At 44.0% G+C, this 20,052-nt stretch overlaps 1 protein-coding gene across 1 annotated transcript; it reads left to right on the top strand.

Moving 5' to 3' along the window:
- The first annotated feature begins 134 nt into the window (after positions 1-134).
- On the top strand, positions 135-19,016 carry MRPS34 (mitochondrial ribosomal protein S34). Its single transcript, XM_073553640.1, has 4 exons — positions 135-377; positions 621-824; positions 16,305-16,347; positions 18,430-19,016. Exons 1-4 carry the CDS (start codon positions 264-266, stop codon positions 18,714-18,716), a joined length of 648 nt encoding a protein of 215 aa, XP_073409741.1. The 5' UTR covers positions 135-263; the 3' UTR covers positions 18,717-19,016.
- The last annotated feature ends 1,036 nt before the right edge of the window (positions 19,017-20,052 follow it).

Raw genomic sequence — 20,052 nt, 5'->3', positions numbered from 1 at the left:
ATCATTGTTATTCTTTTATATTCCGGAAACGGCTTAGTATAAACTCAATTCAGACGCCAATGATAAATTCGAAACGTATCTGCTGCTATAAGTTAACTCATTGTAAATAAAGTTCGTTGAAAAAAAAAAAGATTCTTTGTAGGAATGCGCGTCGCTCGGATCACGTGACTCTGTTCCCAGCGCTCTGACGTCATCACTCCGCGACATTTGCCGGAGATTCTGGGGGTCACCCTCGCGTGTTTGCATTTCTGCAGTGCGGGATCATGGCCAAGAAAAAGAAGTTAAGGCTCATTGCCGAGATGGCCCGAAAGATCCGGGCTTACAGGGAGCTGAAGAACCGGCCGCAGGACTCCCAGCGCTATGCTTTGGATTATGAGGTTAGTGCGTGTTCTGCCGTCCGTGCAGAAAATAAGTCGCATGCGATTCCCCCCCCGTTAATAAGTAATATGTCACAATTTATCCAGCTGCTGAATGCACTAGTGTTGCTGCTTTAATGTGACACAACGTATTCCATTCATGGCGGTGAGACTTGTGAATTATTATTACCATAATCCCAGAGCGTTGCGTCTCTATTCCAAGTTTCTGATCGCCTCCTGAATCTCACCATTTCTTTTTTTCAGACCATGACCCGACCCTTCAGTGGAAAACGTCTGCCTGTTCTCGCCTGGGAAGATGTAAAGAGCGAGAAGAGACTTTTCACTCTGCTCTCTGGGATGCGGGCGTTTGGAGTGGGACGAATGGTGACGAGGAAATCGTGGCTGGAGGAATATAGTGAGCCCTGTTACTGGACCGTAACTAAGGTCAAAGTGGATTACACAGCAGAGGTGAGGACGATGGGGTTCATTGGGGTATTTCAGGCTCTAAGATTTATTTTCTATCCATGGGATTAATGTTAGATCTGCAGGAGACAGACAGACCACCGTAGCCCCCTGCCTGCTAGACACTGCTTTCCATAAAGTTTGTGTTTAGCAGATGCGGGCAAGACTGAACTCTCTTCCTTTGGTGTCTCTTGTACAGGGTGGGCCATTTATGTGGATATACCTGGGTGGGCCGACTTCAAAATGGTCACCACCCATCTTGAAAAGTTTCCCCCCTCCCATATATTAATGTGCCACAAACAGGAAGTTCATATAACTAACCATTCCCATTTTATTTTGGTGTATCCATATAAATGGCCCGCCCTGCAGTGATCATTTAGGCTTCTGGAATTTCTATATTTAAGGCTGAAATATCCTTTAAAGAGGCATTCCAGAGCAAAGAAATTATTAGGGTACTTATCCACAGGTTAGGTGAAAACATTTTTAGATTAGTGGGGTCTGACCACCCCCTCCTCACACCCACTCCATTCATTGTTTCTGGGGCTGTCAAAGCCCTGTGTAATTGGCTTTCCCCAGCAGTCTCATAGGGAATAAACAGGCAGTGGTTGAGCACGCGCAGCTCCACTCCATTGTAACTGGGCCAAAAGTCTCCTGTTCCAGAAGTCGAGGACCCAGCGGTCAGAACCTCACCGATCTAGAAATGATCTCCTGTCGTGTGAAAATGCCCCTTTAAAGCAATCTTTCAGCAGGTTTTTGCTGTATAATATGATGTGTCATGAGCTTTACTGGGTGCAGTAGTAATGATAGAATCACAATTTTCCCTGCTGACCATCCAGCAGAGCTCAGAATGCTGAGCTGTGTATTACCCTGCCCACACCACTGATTCGAATACTACAACTGTGAGGTTGTTTTCTTCCTGAAGCTATTCTGATTTGACATTTTTATAAAGAAACAGAACAGGAATATATTAGTATTTTCCACTAGAATCAGCTTTTGTTTAGTTCTTGAGCAGTGTCTGGCATTGTATCACCGTGCGATTGTAAGTAACACTCCAGCATTTGTAATTTGAATGCAGAAGTTGTGCCACTAATAATTCATTGAGTAGTGACTTCCATATCCTCCAGCAATACCTGGAGCGATCTGGCAGGTCACAGCCTGTAGAAGGCAACCGGAGCAGCACCGAGAACATATGAATAATGGTGAGTGGTAAGTATAATACTAGAAGCAGGGAGCTTAGATTTGAGACACCATTCCAGCTATAAAATTAAAAGAAGAAAATCACTGGAGTGTTGCTTTAAAGGGAATCTGTCACCGGAAATTTGCGGGGTATGTAAATGCCCTGTGTCCGGTCCGATGGGTGGTGTTTCTTTTCTCCACCCCATCCGTGGCCCAACTGCGGGCAAAGCTGAAAATCATTACTGCGCATGTGCCGGTGCACTATGTCCCGAAACACAGCAAAATACTTCCGGACATAGTGTACCTGCGCATGCACAGTAATGATTTTCGGCTTTGCCCACAGTTGGGCAAAGCATACTGCTCGTGCGAGAGGCAAGATTGCTTTGCTCACACGCTAAATATGGAGAACTACTCTAATTCCAGAAAATATTGCGGACGGCGGCCACGGATGGGGTGGAGAAAAGAAGAAGAAGCATTGGACCGGACACAAGGCATTTACATAGCCCGCAAATTTCCGGTGACAGATTCCCTTTAATAAATCAGGCAGAATTGATATACCAGCCAGTGGGCATAACTTCTATTCCATCCTCACAGCTTTCGCCTTCTAAGGAAAATGCACAGCAGGTTTGGCATAACTTATTTATAAGGTAAAGATATTATGTGCCGACTTGGAGAAGTGGTTCATTCACTTCGACAGGGGTGCATTATTTTTTTTTTTTTATACCAGAGCCTGCATTTGCACATAACATAATGTAGTGCTCTCCATTATGTAAGCATACTCCTGGATTATTAATATCCATAAGCTGCCAGCGCCATCTGCCGTTGCTGATTCGCAACTTTCCTCCTGTTTATAGTATAGAAGAAACTTGTCAATCAACCGCAGCTCCTGAATATGGGAATTTGGTGCTCATCTTCTGCTGTGGCTAATAAAGTGGGATTTTATGATATCTGCCGCAAAAATCACCCACTTTGTCATTAGTGACCTAACACTGGCATTGGGTTCTCTGTCAATGCGTTGCACAATTTTTTGTTGCAGATTTACACATTGCTTACTTCTCCACAACTGAATAGTTCAAGCAGTCTTTACCAATTCTTAAATATTGAGCTAAAAGCAAAATATATATACACATATATATATATATATATATATATATATATATATATATACATACACACACATATGGAAAAAAATAGGCAGAACTCAAATTAAATGTGAAAAAAGTGGATACTTTACTGATCCTCAGATGGCAACGTTTCAACGGTGACCCGTCTTTGTCAAGCAATGTGCTCATAGTCAATACAGACTTAAATAGTAGTAACACGTGTATAAATTCCAATGATTAATCCGTTTTACATATTCAAAATAGCCATTGTCATAGTAACGTTTACAAGTGCTCCATTAAACATGTGCATAAGACCAAAGATCTAGAATACAAAGTGCAACAGTGCATATACAGTGCTTTAAAAAGACTCAACTTGCCTATAAAACTGATCATGACACAACCTATGAGGGTACTAAGGCTTATATAGAGAAAAAAAAGTTAGTATACTTTACTTATATCTTTGCAGCTCTCTGTCAATGCTGGCTACTAGCTGTGGTCAGTGTTGTTCATTACCGCCCAGCTCCAACAAGTGACTCATCACTGCATGGCCGATCATTGCAGGGTGCCTGAGCATACTCACTAGACATACTGTTCAGAACTGCCATTTTGCTTCAGGGAATTACAGCCCTTATGCTAAAATGCATATATTGGTGCCTGGGGTTGCGGTTTTTACACCTGGAATGGTGACAAACCTTAGAGGCACCCGTCAGGGTGACAATGTGGCTGTGTTGCTATTTTAGCAAGAGATGACAACATCACACAGTCTCTCTTTACAGCATTAACCAATCCTGAATACCCTTCACCACCAGAGGTCACTCTTTATGCAGTTCCCATTCACTCTATTACACACCTACCAGGCATTATACTGCAGTGAAATCACCATAAAAACTCATTCTATAGAAAAATGAAAAATATACATCTTATCTTAATGCCTCTTATTAAGTACCCTTCATAATCTTGTAGTCACTCTCGTCACAGCATCATATATCTGGAGAGAAAATAAAAAGGATATAGTTATAAACATATCCATATATATAAAAACATCAGTAGCACATACAACACACAGAAGTCAGGCTACATGGAAGGTTATAGTCAAAAGGAGTTTCTCAAAACATATGTACCTTAAAATCAACATTTTAATCCTGCTGGTTTTAATGTCCCCAGCTCATATATCCATCTCATTTCTAATTTTTTTAAAACTTCCGTACGGTTCCCCCCTCGTCTATGTACCGGTACATAATCTATAATTCTAAATCTCAAATCTTTCTCTGTATGTCCTTGTTCATTAAAGTGCTTAGGGACAGGTAGATCTTTACGTTTTTTCCGTATATCACATCTATGTTGATTTATCCGTGTTTTTAAATCACATGTTGTTTCTCCAATATAATAAAGTGGACATGGACATTGTAACATGTATATTACGTAATCGGTATTACACGTTAAAAAATATCTGATGTTTAATATTTGTCCAGTACGAGGATTTTGAAATGTAGAGCCTTTAAGCATTAATGAGCAGTTCACACATGATAAGCAGGGGAAACAACCCTTCCGCTGAGTATTTGTTAAGGTCAGCTGCTTAGTTTGCTTAAAGGACCCAATGTCTGCTTTCATCAATCTGTCACCCAGACTCCTACTCTTTTTATATGCAAAAATTGTTTTTTTTTAAAAAACTTCTATTTGTGGACATCCCTTACTCAGAATCGGCCAATGGTTCATTATGATCTTAGATATTTGTGGACTTTCCTCACAGAAATTACTTACAAAAGGAATTCTACTTTTATTATCCCTTTTTTTCTCCTCAAACAAATCCCTCCATTCCACCTCATCCAGTCTCCTTTTCTGTTTAGCTAATATACTTTTGGGGTACCCCCTCTGTATGAATTTTTTGCTCATATTATCGATTGTCTCCATTAGTTTTTCATCTTTACTAACTATTCTTTTGGCACGTAGATATTGACTATATGGAATTGTGTCCAGCATTCTCTGTGGGTGATGACTGGAATAATGGAGGAAGTTGTTAAGATCGGTCTTCTTACAAAAAAGTTCAGTATCCAACCTCTCTCCATCCTTCCTTATCAATACATCCAAAAAGTTCAACTCTACTGTGGAGCATTCCATTGTAAATTTTATGGTATCATTAATAGAGTTCAAATAGTCAAAAAACTCCTGAAGCTCTTCACGTGATCCAGTCCAAATCAGAAAAATCAATCAATCAATCAAATTTATTATCGCCAAGTACATATTACATATATACAAGGAATTCTTTGTGGCAAAGAGGCAACATAATATATAACAACAGATACAACAAGTAACATCTAACAAGACAGATACAGTATATAGTCTACACATGACGATTTAATTGCTGAACAGAGAGTGGATAGAAGCTGTTCATATGGCGGTTGGTGCTGCATTTGGGGACTCTGAAGCGACGTCCTGAAGGGAGTAGTTGGAATGAGGAGTGTCCCGGGTGAGAGGGATCGGATGAAATTTTCAATGCGTGGGATCGAATACTCTTATCATAAAGATCCTGGATTTTAGGCAGGGGGGAGCCTATAATTCTCTCTGCTGTTCTGAAAGTCCTTTGTAAGCAGAGTTTGTCATGTGCAGTGGCTCCCCCATACCAGACTATCAGAGAGGAACAAATCACAGATCTGATGACAGCATTAAAGAATAAGATCAGCAGATTCTTAGACAAACCATATCTTTTCAGCTGACGCAGGAAGAACATCCTCTGTTGTGCTTTTCTTATAACAGCATCCACGTTTTTCCCCCATTTAAGATCATGAGAGATGATAACACCAAGGAATTTGGTCTCTGTGACCCTAAGGCTACTTTCACACATCAGGTTTTCGGCGTCAGGCGCGATCCGGCGTCGTGCCGGAACGCCGGATCCGGCAAATGTTTAGTAAAACCGGATGTGACAGATCCGGTTTTCTGCCGGATCCGTCTTTTTCTTGACAGACAAAACCGGATCCGTCTCATCCGGTTCATCCGTTTTTCTATCCGTTTTTCGACGGATTACGCCGGATCCGGTTTTTAAAATTGACCCTTGTGGCCTTCCGAACGGGATTGGCTACTGGAAAACTATATATAGCGTGTTCCTACAGCCCTTCTTTGACAGGTTGTAGAGGAGAAAGTGCAGGTTGGAGAGAAGAGCAAGTTTACTGGCGAAGATGGATGTTGTCATTGGAAATATTTTGAAGAATTTGGCGGATTTTACAGCGGAGGCAAATCGTTTGAGGGTGATTGTTCTGGAGAAGGAGAGAGCGAGACAGCAGCGCATCAGGCATCGTAGACGACGTTTGTGGATCCACCCCATCACAGCCAAGAGAATGACGCGTGGGGTCTATTCTACACTATGCATGGACCTTCGACGAAACCCGGATACATTTTTTGGATATGTTAGGATGAAAATGGAGAATTTTGATTACTTGGTGGAGCGCATTGCACACCTCATAAGAAAAGCGGACACCTATTGCCGCTTCTCCGTTTCACCCGCAGAGCGTCTGATGGTGACTTTAAGGTAAGCCACATTTATTGGATATGATCGCATCAGAGCACACTTTCACTGCAATCTTGTTGGTGGTAATTTGTATCTCCAAGTGTTAGGTCAGTTTTGGTATGTAAAGCTGTGATTTAAAACTAATTTATTGTTTGTTAATTCCCCACAGATTTCTTGCAACTGGAGAATCCCTTTCGTCACTGCATTTCCAGTACAGACTCGGGATTTCCACCATATCTGGAATTGTGAAGTACACATGCCGTGCACTGTGGGACTCCTTAGCTGAAGAGTTTTTACCAGAGCCCACAACAGAGAGGTGGATTGAAATTGCTGACAAGTTTCAACAGATATGTCAGTTTCCAAACTGCTTGGGCGCTGTGGACGGGAAACATATCCGCATTGTAAAGCCAGCTGGATCTGGATCGGAATATTTCAATTACAAGAAATATTTTTCAATTGTCCTCATGGCCATCGCTGACGCAGAATACAAATTTATTGCGGTTGATATTGGGGCCTATGGCCGCTCCAATGACTCTCAAGTTTTCAAACTGTCTGCCATGGGGCGTAAACTGTATGGAAACACCTTCCAGTTCCCACCACCTAGACCGCTGCCGCAAACATCTGGTCCACCTATGCCATTTGTCTGTGTAGGGGATGAAGCCTTCCAGCTGTCAGAACACCTTTTGAAACCGTACTCTAGCAGAGGATTGACAAGACCAAAACGCATTTTTAATTACCGCCTCACAAGAGCAAGAAGAATGGTTGAATGTACCTTTGGTATTCTGACAGCCAAATGGTGGGTCCTATTGACTGCGATCAACCTCGAGACAGAAACTGTGGACGAGGTGATCAAAGCGTGCGTGGTACTCCACAATTTTGTTATATGCAAGGAACCCATTTCCATTGAGGACACCTCTGAAGAAACCACCTTGCAAGATTACCATGACATTACCACTAGAAGTTCTGTGACGGTTTCAGTAATGAGGGACAATTTTGCACTATACTTTATGTCACCTCAAGGCAGAGTACACTGGCAGGATGACAGAGTGTGAAAGATTTGTGCCTTACTTGTGTACCTTCTGTACCAACAGTATATACCTTTGCCAACCAAAGTTGGCTATCTTGTCATGGTCTCTATTTTTAGCTTTAGGCCACAGTTGTGTACCTGGTTGTGTTTTATGCAAAGTATTTCACCTTTTAACAAAAGTTGTGTACATTGTTCGGAAATCACCAACAATAAACACAACTTTTTAGGTGAAATACTTTGCTTCAAACACAACCAGGAACACAACTGTGGCAAAAAGCTAAAATTTACCCACAGTTATATACCTAGTTTTGAATACCATTTCACCTTTTAAATACCCTGTATTTAACCTTTTTCGCCGCAGAAAGAAATGACAGACAACCAGTGTAAAATAATTTAACTTTTATTGAAAAATGTTTTTTTTAGTAAACTTTTTTAAAATTTTAATAAACATGTTTAATAAAAATTTGAAACTATAAAACTGAAACCATAAAACTGGTCATTTTTATTTAAATACACACATTATAATTCTGTGTAGTGTGTGGTGGAAATACTGCTGTAGGGGCTGCGGGACACTTCGACACTGGGAGTGTGGAGAGAGGACTGGGATCGTTGTGGGGAAGGAACAGTTAGAGGTGAAGGTGTGGAAAAAACTACTGAATGGGTGGACATGTGGGAAGCAGAAGAGGTGGTGGGTGGTGGAGGGTTGGGCAGGGACTGTAGGAGCAGATGATGTTGATGGCAAGTTGTATGGGGAAGGAGTTTGGTACGGGGCAGGTTGCTGGAAGTGGGGAGATGTCTGGTACGGGGCAGGTTGCTGGAAGTGGGGAGATGTCTGGTACGGGGCAGGTTGCTGGAAGTGGGGAGATGTCTGGTACGGGGCAGGTTGCTGGAAGTGGGGAGATGTCTGGTACTGGGGAGGTTGCTGGTACTGGGGAGTTTGCAGGTACTGTGGAGGTTGCTGGTACTGGTGAGGTTGCTGGTGCTGGGGAGGTTGCTGGTGCTGGGGAGGTTGCTGGTGCTGGGGAGGTGGCTGGTGCTGGGGAGGTGGCTGGTGCTGGGGAGGTGGCTGGTGCTGGGGAGGTGGATGGTATGTAATAGGAGGGGGAGGATGGAAAGTGGCTGGAGGTGGATGGTATGTAATAGGAGGGGGAGGATGGAAAGTGGCTGGAGGGGGTGTAGATGTAATAGGAGGGGGAGGATGGAAAGTGGCTGGAGGGGGTGTAGATGTAATAGGAGGGGGAGGATGGAAAGTGGCTGGAGGGGGTGTAGATGTAATAGGAGGGGGAGGATGGAAAGTGGCTGGAGGGGGTGCAGGTGGAGGAACTACTGTGGTAGGAGGAGGAGGTTGGGAGGTAACTTGCTGGAGAGCAGCGTGGCATGAATGCATTACATGCATCTGCTGGGCAGGAGAGAGCGTTTCCATGCGCTCCACAACAGACCTGAAAAAGGTGTGGTTTGGCGAAGATCTTGCTTCTGAATGCATGGTTTGCAGAAGTGTCTTCACCTCCAGAATGCTGGAGTTGATCTGCTGAAAGCCTGCGGAGATTTGCTCTGACAAGACTTTTAGACAGTTCTGGAAAGATGCATTCAGATGCAAGAACTCTGGCGCATAAGTCTTTTCCTGACCCCTCTGCCGCTGCCGCCCAGTACCCGCAGGTGTACTAGAGGCGGCAGGGGCAGAAGGGTGGGGTAAAGGGAAAGCGATCTCCTCACCAGCAGCTTCATGTAATGTAGGCGGCCACGATGCTCCTGTGCTGGTGGATGGGACAGATGGGTCGAATGTGTGGGAAGGCTGGGAAGGTGCAGATGTACCGGGGCGGTCGAAGTGTCCCTCGGTGCCGGTCTCAGGGATCGCCTCAGAAGGGTCCAATCGTGCCGGCTCCCGAGTGCTGCTCACCGTGCTGTGGAATAAAGAGAAAAAAAAAACAATTAAAATACTGACATGGTATGGCCCTGGCTGAAAAAAAAATTTACATCTAACATTTTTTTTCACATGTGGTGTGTAATATTTACCTTCTGGTGACCATTGTTTCCCGGAGGAACGACAGGGCTTCTGCGTACTTGTACTTGCTCCTGCGTCCTCCAGATCCACTCGGGGCCCGCATCTCTTTATTGAACTCCTTGAAACGATCTCTCACAGACCGCCACCGATTCACAATTCTGTTCCCTGAAACGAGAAAGGAGTGGTTAGTATACAACATCAGTGTTTCCCAAACTCCAGTCCTCATGGTCCCCAGGGGTCATGTTTTCAGGATTTCCATAGTAAATAGAAATCCTGAACATATGATCCGTCGGGACCACGAGGACTGGAGTTCGGGAAACACTGGTTTAAATCAAGCAACCGGTACTGTATATACTTACGCTCTGTAATCTGGGCCCGAACATCGAGGTCCTCCCAGCGGCCCACAAGGAGCGAACAGATTTCCTCCCAGAGTCGTCGGGTAACGATCAGGTCAGCGTGGCGGCGGTCAGCCATTTTCCAGAGCGGCTCCCTTTCTCTGACGAGATCGATGAGGCGGTCCACATCAATCCCTCCATCCTCAACGTCAGAGTCGGGAGCACGCTGTGAAGGCTGTTAAAGAAAAAGACAAAAATAACATAATTAGCCTCCACAAAAGAAATGAAATAAAAAGTGCAAAAAAACAAAGCAAAAATATTTATACTTACACGCTGGTGACCGCCGCGTTGCTGTCGCCGACGACCCTGGGAGGCACTGCGAGCACCTCTTGGCCAAGCACCAGATTGGGAAGACTAGAGAAGAAAACAAAAAAAGTTATGTCTTTGGATGTAGGCATTTGTTTGCTGTGTGTGGTCTGCAGAACATTGTTTTCTATGTATTGTGTGTAGTGTGATGTTGTGTTTCTGCGTTTGATGCAAAAAACTTACCAATTGTGAGCCCACTCCAGGTGTCTGTCCACCCCTTCCTTCTTCTTCTGGGAGCTCCTCTTCATCTTGTGATTCCTGTTTTGAAATAAAAGGCCATGAATAGACATATATTACAGAGAAGATGGATTTTGGAAATAAAAACTTACCGTCAAATGCTGACGATGCGAGGGAGGGCTCCCAGAAGATGATGTGCTGTCTTCCTGGTGGCCACACTCCATGCCTGTGGGTGGTGTTCCAGCTGCTGCCATTGCTGCTGCTGCTGCTGCTGCTGCATCTATTGGGCGGCTGTTGAATAAAGAGAAACAAAGGGCCAATGAATATCTTGATATTCAATAGCCCTAGTTTGGAGGAATGGGTGATTTGATAATTACCGTCTCTCATCTGCTGCTGGACTCCCCTCCCGTTGTTCAGCATGCTGCTCCAATTGGGGTGGTGCTGATGGTGCTGCTGCAGATGTCTCCTGACTTCTCCTGCGCCTGGTTGCTGTCTTGGGTGGCATGTTGGGTGTGGCTGTGGGTCCCACTGTCTTGCTTTTATATATGTCTTGTGGGCAGAGCTACTGAGCATGCTCAGACCAAAAAACCGGATCCGGCCGCCGGATCAGGCTTTCGCCGGATCCGGCGCATTGCGGCGCTCATAGGCTTTCATTGTGTGAAAAAGCCGGACGCGCCGGATCCGACGTGTCCGGCTTTTTCGCCGGAAACAAAAAACGTTACAGTAGACGTTTTTTCCAGACGCCGGATCGCGACACATTGCGACACATTGCCGGATCCGGCGAAAACCGGATGAAACGCATGGCCATCCGGCGCAAATGCAAGTCAATGGGGGGGAAACCGGATCCGGCATTGCATTTCGCCGGATCCGGTTTCTGTCAAAAGCGCCGGATCGCGCCTGACGGCGAAAACCTGATGTGTAAAAGAGGCCTAAGAACCACTTCGTCATGGATGTAGATTGGAAGTATCTCATGTTGATCTTTCCTAAAATCCACAACCATCTCAGCAGTTTTTTTAGTGTTGAGTACAAGATTATTGGCTTTACACCAGTCACATATTCTTTCCACCTCACTCCGATACAAGTCTTCAGCATTTCCCCTGATGAGACCAATCAGTGTCATATCATCGGCAAATTTCAAGATTTTTACTGAGTCTGCTGAAGAGATGCAATCATTCGTATAGAGAGAAAACAGTAACGGGGACAAAATACACCCTGAGGTGCCCCGATGTTTGTGACCAAGGTGTCCGAAGTGAATGGTCCAACTTTTACACTCTGTATCCTGGCTGTCAGGAAGTTATAAATCCACAAGCATAAGTTGAGAGGGACTCCAAGAGCTACCATTTTCTTATGAAGTAAATTTGGATCAATGGTATTGAACGCTGAGCTAAAGTCCATGAAAAGAATCCGGACATATGAGTGCAGTTCATCTGTATGATCCAAAATGTACTTCAGTGCCAGATTGACAGTGTCGTTTGCCGAACGATTCTCCTTATAGGCAAACTGAAGCGGGTCCCATAGCTTCTGCGTGAATTTTATCAGGTGGGACATCATAATTCTTTCGAAGACTTTCATAGCTACAGATGTGAGTGCTACTGGTCTATAGTCGTTCAACTCAGAGGATCCCACTTTCTTGGGGACAGGGATAATTGTGGAATTTTTCCAACACTGAGGTACAACGCACTCTTTCAGTGACACATTGTATATATTTATCAGTATAGGGGCAAGCTGGGTAGCACATACTTTCAGACACATTGGAGATACACCATCAGGGCCAGGTGCCTTTTTGACCTTAAGTCCCTTCAGGATGCGTATCACCCCTGCCTCAGAGATCACTACTTGGGTGTTGCACAATGAATGATCTTTATATGAACAGACTGAGGAGCTTAGAGATGAATAGCCACTGTGTGTAGAGCTTGCCTCAAATCTGTAGTAGAATTCATTTAACTCTGCTGCCAGACTTCTGCTGGGGTTCACTATAGTGGGGTGGCTTTTATAATTGGTGACCTCTCTTAATCCTTTCCATGCAGATCTAGTATCTTTTGATGAGAACCTTTCCTCCAGAATCTTTGCATACTCGTGTTTGGCTAACTTGATCTCTTTAGATAGCGAGTTCCTAAGTTTCTTGAATTCAGTAATATCGCCTGCTTTATAAGCCTCCTCTTTTCTCTTACGGATCAACCTGACTTTATTTGTAAACCACGGCTTGTTGTTTCCCCGAAAGTGGACAGATTTGGATGGAATAAATGTGTCTTCACAAAAACGGATATATGAGGACACTGCATCAACCCATTCATCCAGACCCGAGCATGTTTCCTGGAATACCTCCCAGTCCGTGCATTCAAAGCATGCTTGTAGTTACAATTTTGCCTCCTCAGACCATGTCTTCTTTGTATAAACTGTAGGTTTGGATGTTTTCAACCTCTGCCTGTAGGCTGGAATTAAATGAATTAGACAATGATCTGAAAAGACCACTGCTGCTCTCCTCACTGCCCTGTAGGCCCCTTTTAAGACAGTATAGCAGTGATCAAGCGTATTGTTCTCTCTCGTGAAGCAGTTTATATGTTGAGTAAATTTGGGGAGATCCAGGTTGAGTTTTCCTTTGTTAAAGTCCCCCATTACGATCACAAATGCTTCTGGAGATCCTTTCTCCCATTCTAATTCACCAATTGCAGCTTTAACAGATGCTTGAGGGGGAATATATACTGTAACCAGAACCATAGGTGAAAACTCTCTTGGAGAGTAAAAAGGTCTACAATTGAGTGCAAGGTACTCTAGATCTGGAGAGCAACCTTTTCCCAGTATGTTAACATCACAGCACCAGCTAGTGTTGATGTAGAGAAAAATATCATCAATAATCAATGTATCGCCACCATCCCCCTACTTTGGGGAAATGGGGCGACACATAGATGAACCTCTGCTCCAGGGCGGCCATCATGAGGTTTGCATATAAGGGGGCCATATTTGCCCCCATAGCTGTACCTCTTATTTGTTCATAATACTCATCACCAAACTTAAAATAATTTTTTGTTCATACCAATTCCAACAGGGACATTATCATCACTATGGCTTGATTAGTAAAATTGGTTATGGATAAGGCTTCTTTTACTGCCTCCAGACCTTCTTTATGGACAATAGATGTATACAGAGATGTTACATCAAATGATACTAGCCAATCACTTTCTCCCACTTTTAACTCCTTGATCTTCAAAAGAAAATCAGTAGTATCTTTAACATAAGAAGTGGCTCTTTGTGCTAATGGATTCAAAATCTTGTCCAGGAACACCCCAATGTGACTGAGCACTGAATCAGTCCCTGCCACAATGGGGCGCCCTGGAGGGTCTCGCATGGACTTGTGCACTTTCGGCAGAGTATAAAGTACAGGTGTCGTTGGAGTAATATGTAACAGAAAATCAAATGTTTCTTTGTCAATCAATCCTTGCTCTAAAGCAGGTTTCACAATATTCCCAATATTTCTAATGATCTGGAACTTAGGATCCTGAGATAATTTCCTGTATACATCTTGATCACTTATCTGTCTCATTATTTCAGCCACATAATTTTCTTTATCCATGATCACCAGGGCTCCGCCCTTATCTGCCCTTTTTATAATAATTGTTTCATCATGGATTAATTCATTCATTGCTTTAACTTCCTCTGTTCTCAAATTTGGTCTAGTGAAACACTCCATTTTTTTTGACCGCAGTGATTCAATATCTCGTGTAACTGCCTCAACAAATGTTTCTATTGCTGCAGAGCTATTTGGAGGTACAAATAGACTTTTCTTTTTCAAACCCATTTTTGCTATACATAATTCAGCCTACTGACTTATCATATATTTACTCTTATTATGAAACCATTCCTTCAACTTAATTGCTCTAAAAAACCTATTCAAGTCAACTTTAAAGTCAAACCAGTCGACATGTGTATTCATACAGAAAGAGGGACCCTTATTCAGAAGTGACAATTGTGAGTCAGTCAATACCTTTTTAGATAAATTGATCACTAGTTCTGATGGTTGGATCGTGTCACTGGTTTCGGTGATTGGCTTTAATTCATCTTCTACTTTTATTCCATCCTCACAGCTTTCGCCTTCTAAGGAAAATGCACAGCAGGTTTGGCATAACTTATTTATAAGGTAAAGGTATTATGTGCTGACTTGGAGAAGTGGTTCATTCACTTCGACAGGGGTGCATTATTTTTTTTTTTATACCAGAGCTTGCATTTGCACATAACATAATGTAGTGCTCTCCATTATGTAAGCATACTCCTGGATTATTAATATCCATGAGCTGCCAGCGCCATCTGCCGTTGCTGATTCGCAGCTTTCCTCCTGTTTATAGTATAGAAGAAACTTGTCAACCGCAGCTCCTGAATATGGGAATTTGGTGCTCATCTTCTGCTGTGGCTAATAAAGTGGGATTTTATGATGTCTGCCGCAAAAATCACCCACTTTGTCATTAGTGACCTAACACTGGCATTGGGTTCTCTGTCAATGTGTTGCACAATTTTTTGTTGCAGATTTACACATTGCTTACTTCTCCACAACTGAATAGTTCAAGCAGTCTTTACCAATTCTTAAATATTGAGCTAAAAGTATATATATATAATATATTCTGCTACAGCTAGTATTTGGCAGCATAGGACATCTGTATGTACTTTTATTGAAGCATTGACTAGGAAGCAGCGTGAGATTGTATATGTAAGTTTTTATTTTTTTTTTAAATGACCCACCGTATAATGAAAATCTGTCTGCTGAAGCCACTACGGGGAGCTATATGTTTTTGGGTTTATGCAGGCCCCTTTGAAGGAAGTCTTTTAACCCCAAACTCAGTTATGTAAGTCTTATAAGGGGTCCCAGTTTCTATAGAAAACATGTTTGCTGTTTAACTTTCAACTGTTATTATCCAAAAAATTAACTATGATTATTAGGCTATGTGCACAGGAAGTTTTTTGCCGCTACGGATTTTGTAGTGAAAACCACAGATAAATCCTGCGGTTTTGCCTGCGGTTTTACACCTCATAATGGGTGAGGTGTGAAACTGCAGCGTTTCTGCACTAAAGAATTGACATGCTGCGGATTGTAAACCGCGCGGAAAATTCCGCAGCATGTGCACTGCGTTTTTATTTCCATAGGAAATAAAGGTACTGTACAACGCAGCAGAATCTGCTGTGGACCCGTAGCTGCAGAAACGCTGCGGTTCCGCAGCAGAATTTGCACCGTGTGCACGTACCCTTAGGCATCTCAATGTGCTCAGGGCACCCTTGGTATGGCCCAACGTTCTGTGCACCATTCCACCCCTCTTTATTGATTGGCAGTGTTCACTTGCCCAGAATGAACACTGTCTGCACTTAAAACTTAGTGTCAGCGGCTGTATACACGGCTAACAGGTATGGAACAGTGCACCAAGATTTTGGCCACACCACGGCTAAACCTAAAGGTATCGTTCAGGATTAGAAACACTTGGCTGCTTCCTAAAGCAGCATCCCTTGAAACCACTCTGCAGAAGTAGTTGGCACACCAGACATTTGTCAGCTCCTGCGTTAGCACGCACAGCTTTGTTTTTGTTTGTAGTGTTTGTAGATTTTCTGTTGTGCCTGTATATAACTGAGCACTTCTGACCTGCGATGTTGGCAATCAGTGGGAAACACAGGGCTTGCACCCCCCCAAACTACAGAGTGTGAGGAATTCTAAAAAACTCATAAAAGTTTAGTTATACCTTACTGTGCGATAACGGACCTTATATGTTAAGGCGACTTTATATATGGGTGCATATAAATCTCATTTTCTTCTCTTATAGAATATGGACTTTGGTCAGGCTTGGGGTTACTTAACATTTAGAGGTAAGTGTTTACATAATGCATCTCTCCATCCCAGCAATGATTCACAATGAACCTTTTCTGAATTCGGCTATTACCCAAAAACATATTAAGTTTAGAAACTAGTGACCATGCTCAAATAAGGTGTTATCTGTGCATGCTTGCGTACTAACCCGAGTGTATTCGGCGTGCTCGTTTTCGAGGCAATCTCTTGTGAATTCGCTTTCTGGCTTCCCTCTGGTTATTACTGAAGGTAGTGGAGCTGGTCTGATTGACAGAGGGGTTGCGAGTTCTCTTTCTGGGCTCCCTCTGGAGGCAATGGAGCTGATCTCATTGACAGAGGCTTGCCACCTGATAATGAGGATGACGATTGCAGATCTGGGTGTTTCTGATTGGTATTTAAGACAGCTGACTACCTCTATCATTGCTGGTAATTTTCTTCCTGTGCCTCCTGCGGTCTGATGTCTCCAGCTCTATCCCTGCATGTTCAGCTAAGTGGTTCATTTGCGATTCTGTTTGCATTTGATCTGGTTTTGTCTATCTCTGCTTTGTGCGGGTCAGCCAGCTCCGGCTGGTGCTGTGCTGAATCACCGCCCATATGTTACTGCTTGTGCCAGTTTTTTTGTCCTCTGTTAGATTGGTCTCTTTTTGCTCTGCTTTCAGAATATACCAGAGTGCTGATATAGAAGGGGGCGAAGTCGTGCGACTTCAGTGTTTTTGTGCATCAGACGTGTTGGACTTTTTGCAGGGTTTTTTTCGTGATTGCAGACAGTGTCTTTACTTTCCTGTCTAGTCAGTGTGGGCCCCATCGTTTGCTCAGTCTATTTTCCTGCCTGCGTTTGTGTTTTCATCTTGTCTCACCGACAATATATGTTTGGGGGCTATCTATTCCTTTGGGGTCTGCTCTGGGGCAGTTTAGATTTCCCTTTTCTTGCTTTAGGCTTATTTAGTTGTCCGGCTGTGCCGAGGCGTCTAGGATCATCGTAGGTATGCTCCACGGCTACTGCTAGTTTTGTGGACAGGATCAGGGGTCTGCAATCCGCTTAGGCCTGTTTCACACTTCCGTTTTTTCAAATCCGTCAAAATCCGTTGTTTTCCGTTAAAAAACGGATCCGCCATTTTTTGCAGGATCCGTTTTTTTTGTCCCATAGACTTCCATTAGCGGTTACCGCGGATCCGTAAAAAAAAGGATCCGTTTTTTAAAAACGGATCCGTTTGCATCCGTTTCCGTCAAAAAAACGGAAACGGATCCGTTTGGCGGACACAAAAACGGAAGTGTGAAACGGGCCTTAGTTAGGCCGGTTTCACACTAGCGCATTTTCAACGCGCGCACGGCCGGGGGTAGCTCCGCCCCCGAGCCGGCTCTCTGCCCGGCGTGCCCGCCCCTTGCCTGTAGCGCCGCCTCCTAGCGGACGGCGGCGCCTGCGATCGGCGCACCCTATCTTTAGCATAGGGTGCGCCGATCGTGCGCAGGCCGTGCGCTAGTTGCGCTTTGACCTGCGCTGCGCACTTTTGACGGTGCGCCGTGCGCGCCAAAATCCGAAAAGTTTGATTTTGGCGCGCACGGCGCACCGTCAAAAGTGCGCAGCGCAGGTCAAAGCGCAACTAGCGCACGGCCTGCGCACGATCGGCGCACCCTATGCTAAAGATAGGGTGCACCGATCGCAGGTGCCGCCGTCCGCTAGGAGGCGGCGCTACAAGGAAGGGGCGGGCACGCCGGGCAGAGAGCCGGATCGGGGGCGGAGCTACCCCCGGCCGTGCGCGCGCTGAAAATGCGCTAGTGTGAAACCGGCCTTACCAACCTCTCTGGTTTTCTGTGGCTTAGCCTTGGCCTGCTCTCCTCCTCGGTGACCCAATCATAACAGCAATCCCTGTATGTATTGCGGCTAACAGCCATGAGACATGCAGCTGCAGGGACTTGAACATATTTTTCAAGTACACCGAAGACACTCAGCCCCTGAACATGATCAGATAACACTTTATTCGAGCATGTTTGCGCATCACTAGTAGAAACGCTTCTTCGATTATTGGGTATAAGTATAGCTGTGTGGCAATTCTGATCATATTCTCCCTTGCACTTTCTTCCCTGTTCTTTCTTCTAACCAGGTAAACAAGAGTCTGTGGAGACTGAGATAAACAAAGTTATGTACCATGACTGGCGTGTTGTACCTCGGCATGAAGAGGACGACTTTAAAACCTTTACCCCTGTGCCCGAGCCGGAGGCCTTGACCCATGTGCTGTACCCACCTCTCTTGAGAGCCATATTGTTGGCCCAACTGCAGAAGGAAGGAAAACAAATAACGGAGCCTCTACTGGATCTCCAGAGAAAACGCATCTTCTCTAGAGAGAAGTTTGAAGAGGAACGGAAGGCCAGTCTGGGGACACCGGTGTGATAATGACTTGGCTGTGTTCAGAATCCGGCCTGTATAATGAACACTTGGGGTATAATGTTGTGCCACAGGTCTAGCATCATATGTCTGGATCACGTGGAAATCCATAGACTGTGATCTATGTAGTCCTGTGAGTGTGTAGGGGGCATTGTACCTGTTACCTTGTACAACTGGATGTGCACTTGTTGGAGCTACTGGAATTCTGTTTGTCTTAAGTGGCACCAGGCACTTATTGGTTATCGGGGGTTAAAGCACAGGTCAGTCATATTTACTGATCTGTAATAAACTCCATTTATATTCTTATACTGAGATGCCAGGTTGCATAATTTATGAACTGCTTATTTCCAATTCATTGTTTTTCAATATGTTGTTACAAGTTCATAAATGGGGAAAAATTGCAAACTTCTTGTAAAAAACAACTTTGAAATTTACTCCCTATAAGGCCCTATGACCTCTGATGACGTAGCGGTCACGCGACCGCAACGTCACAAAGGTAATTCTCGCAAAGCATACCTGGGAACGCAACTTGCCGGCAGAGCCATTGAGGACCGGGACCGCCGCTGAGGAGATCAGGAGCCGACAGGAGGTGAGTATATCCGTATATTTTTTTGTTTTTTTATTATTATTTTTTACATTCTATCTTTTACTATTGATGCTGCATAGGCAGCATCAATAGTAAAAAGTTGGTCACACTTGTCAAGCACTATTCTTGACAAGTGTGACCAACCTGTCAATCACTTTTCCAAGCGATGCTTCAAATCATTTGGAAAAGCGCTAGCATTCTGCAAGCTAAAAACACTTGTCTTTTGCGGGAAAATGCAAGCGAATTCCGCATGCGTTTTACCCGCTGCGGGGAGTTGAGGATATGCCGACAATTCCGCAGCATTTCTACAACGTGGGCACATAGCCTTAAAGTTGACCGAATTTGTTCATATTCGGTTTAGAATATGATCGACAACGAATATTATTTTTGAAGAAAATTTTTGCAATATTTGTCCAACACAGCCGAACGTCATTACAGTCAATGGGAGTAGAAATTACTGAATATGTTCGGAACCGATCAACAAACATACATTTGGCACGAATATGGCAAATTCAGATTCGGCGACCGAATCCGAACAAATTCGCTCAACTCTACTCCCTATTAAAAATTTTTGCATTCTCCACAACGAAGGGATTTTTATAGCACAAATATTGCCTGGGTTACCGGCCACCACTGCAGTCCCTTCATGGCCAAATACAAAGAAGATGTGCGAGCTCTCTCTGTACTTTACAAACTGTTTTCCATCTGACTAGATCTGATCAGCCTCATTTCCTCTCTCCTCTGCAGCCAAATAGA

This window comes from Dendrobates tinctorius, unplaced genomic scaffold, assembly GCF_039654945.1.
Source record: "Dendrobates tinctorius isolate UK_male_01 unplaced genomic scaffold, ASM3965494v1 ptg000202l, whole genome shotgun sequence".
Classification (NCBI taxonomy): Eukaryota; Metazoa; Chordata; class Amphibia; order Anura; family Dendrobatidae; genus Dendrobates; species Dendrobates tinctorius.
This window is presented reverse-complemented; position numbering and strand designations above follow the sequence as displayed.

What these genes read in the sequence shown, in the direction of transcription:
- MRPS34 (XM_073553640.1), top strand. Translation starts at nt 264, where the DNA reads ATGGCCAAGAAAAAGAAGTTAAGGCTCATTGCCGAGATGGCCCGAAAG. An exon ending in GCTATGCTTTGGATTATGAG is followed by an intron (nt 378 to 620) that starts GTTAGTGCGTGT and finishes TCTTTTTTTCAG; the next exon opens with ACCATGACCCGACCCTTCAG. An exon ending in AAGTGGATTACACAGCAGAG is followed by an intron (nt 825 to 16,304) that starts GTGAGGACGATG and finishes CTTCTCTTATAG; the next exon opens with AATATGGACTTTGGTCAGGC.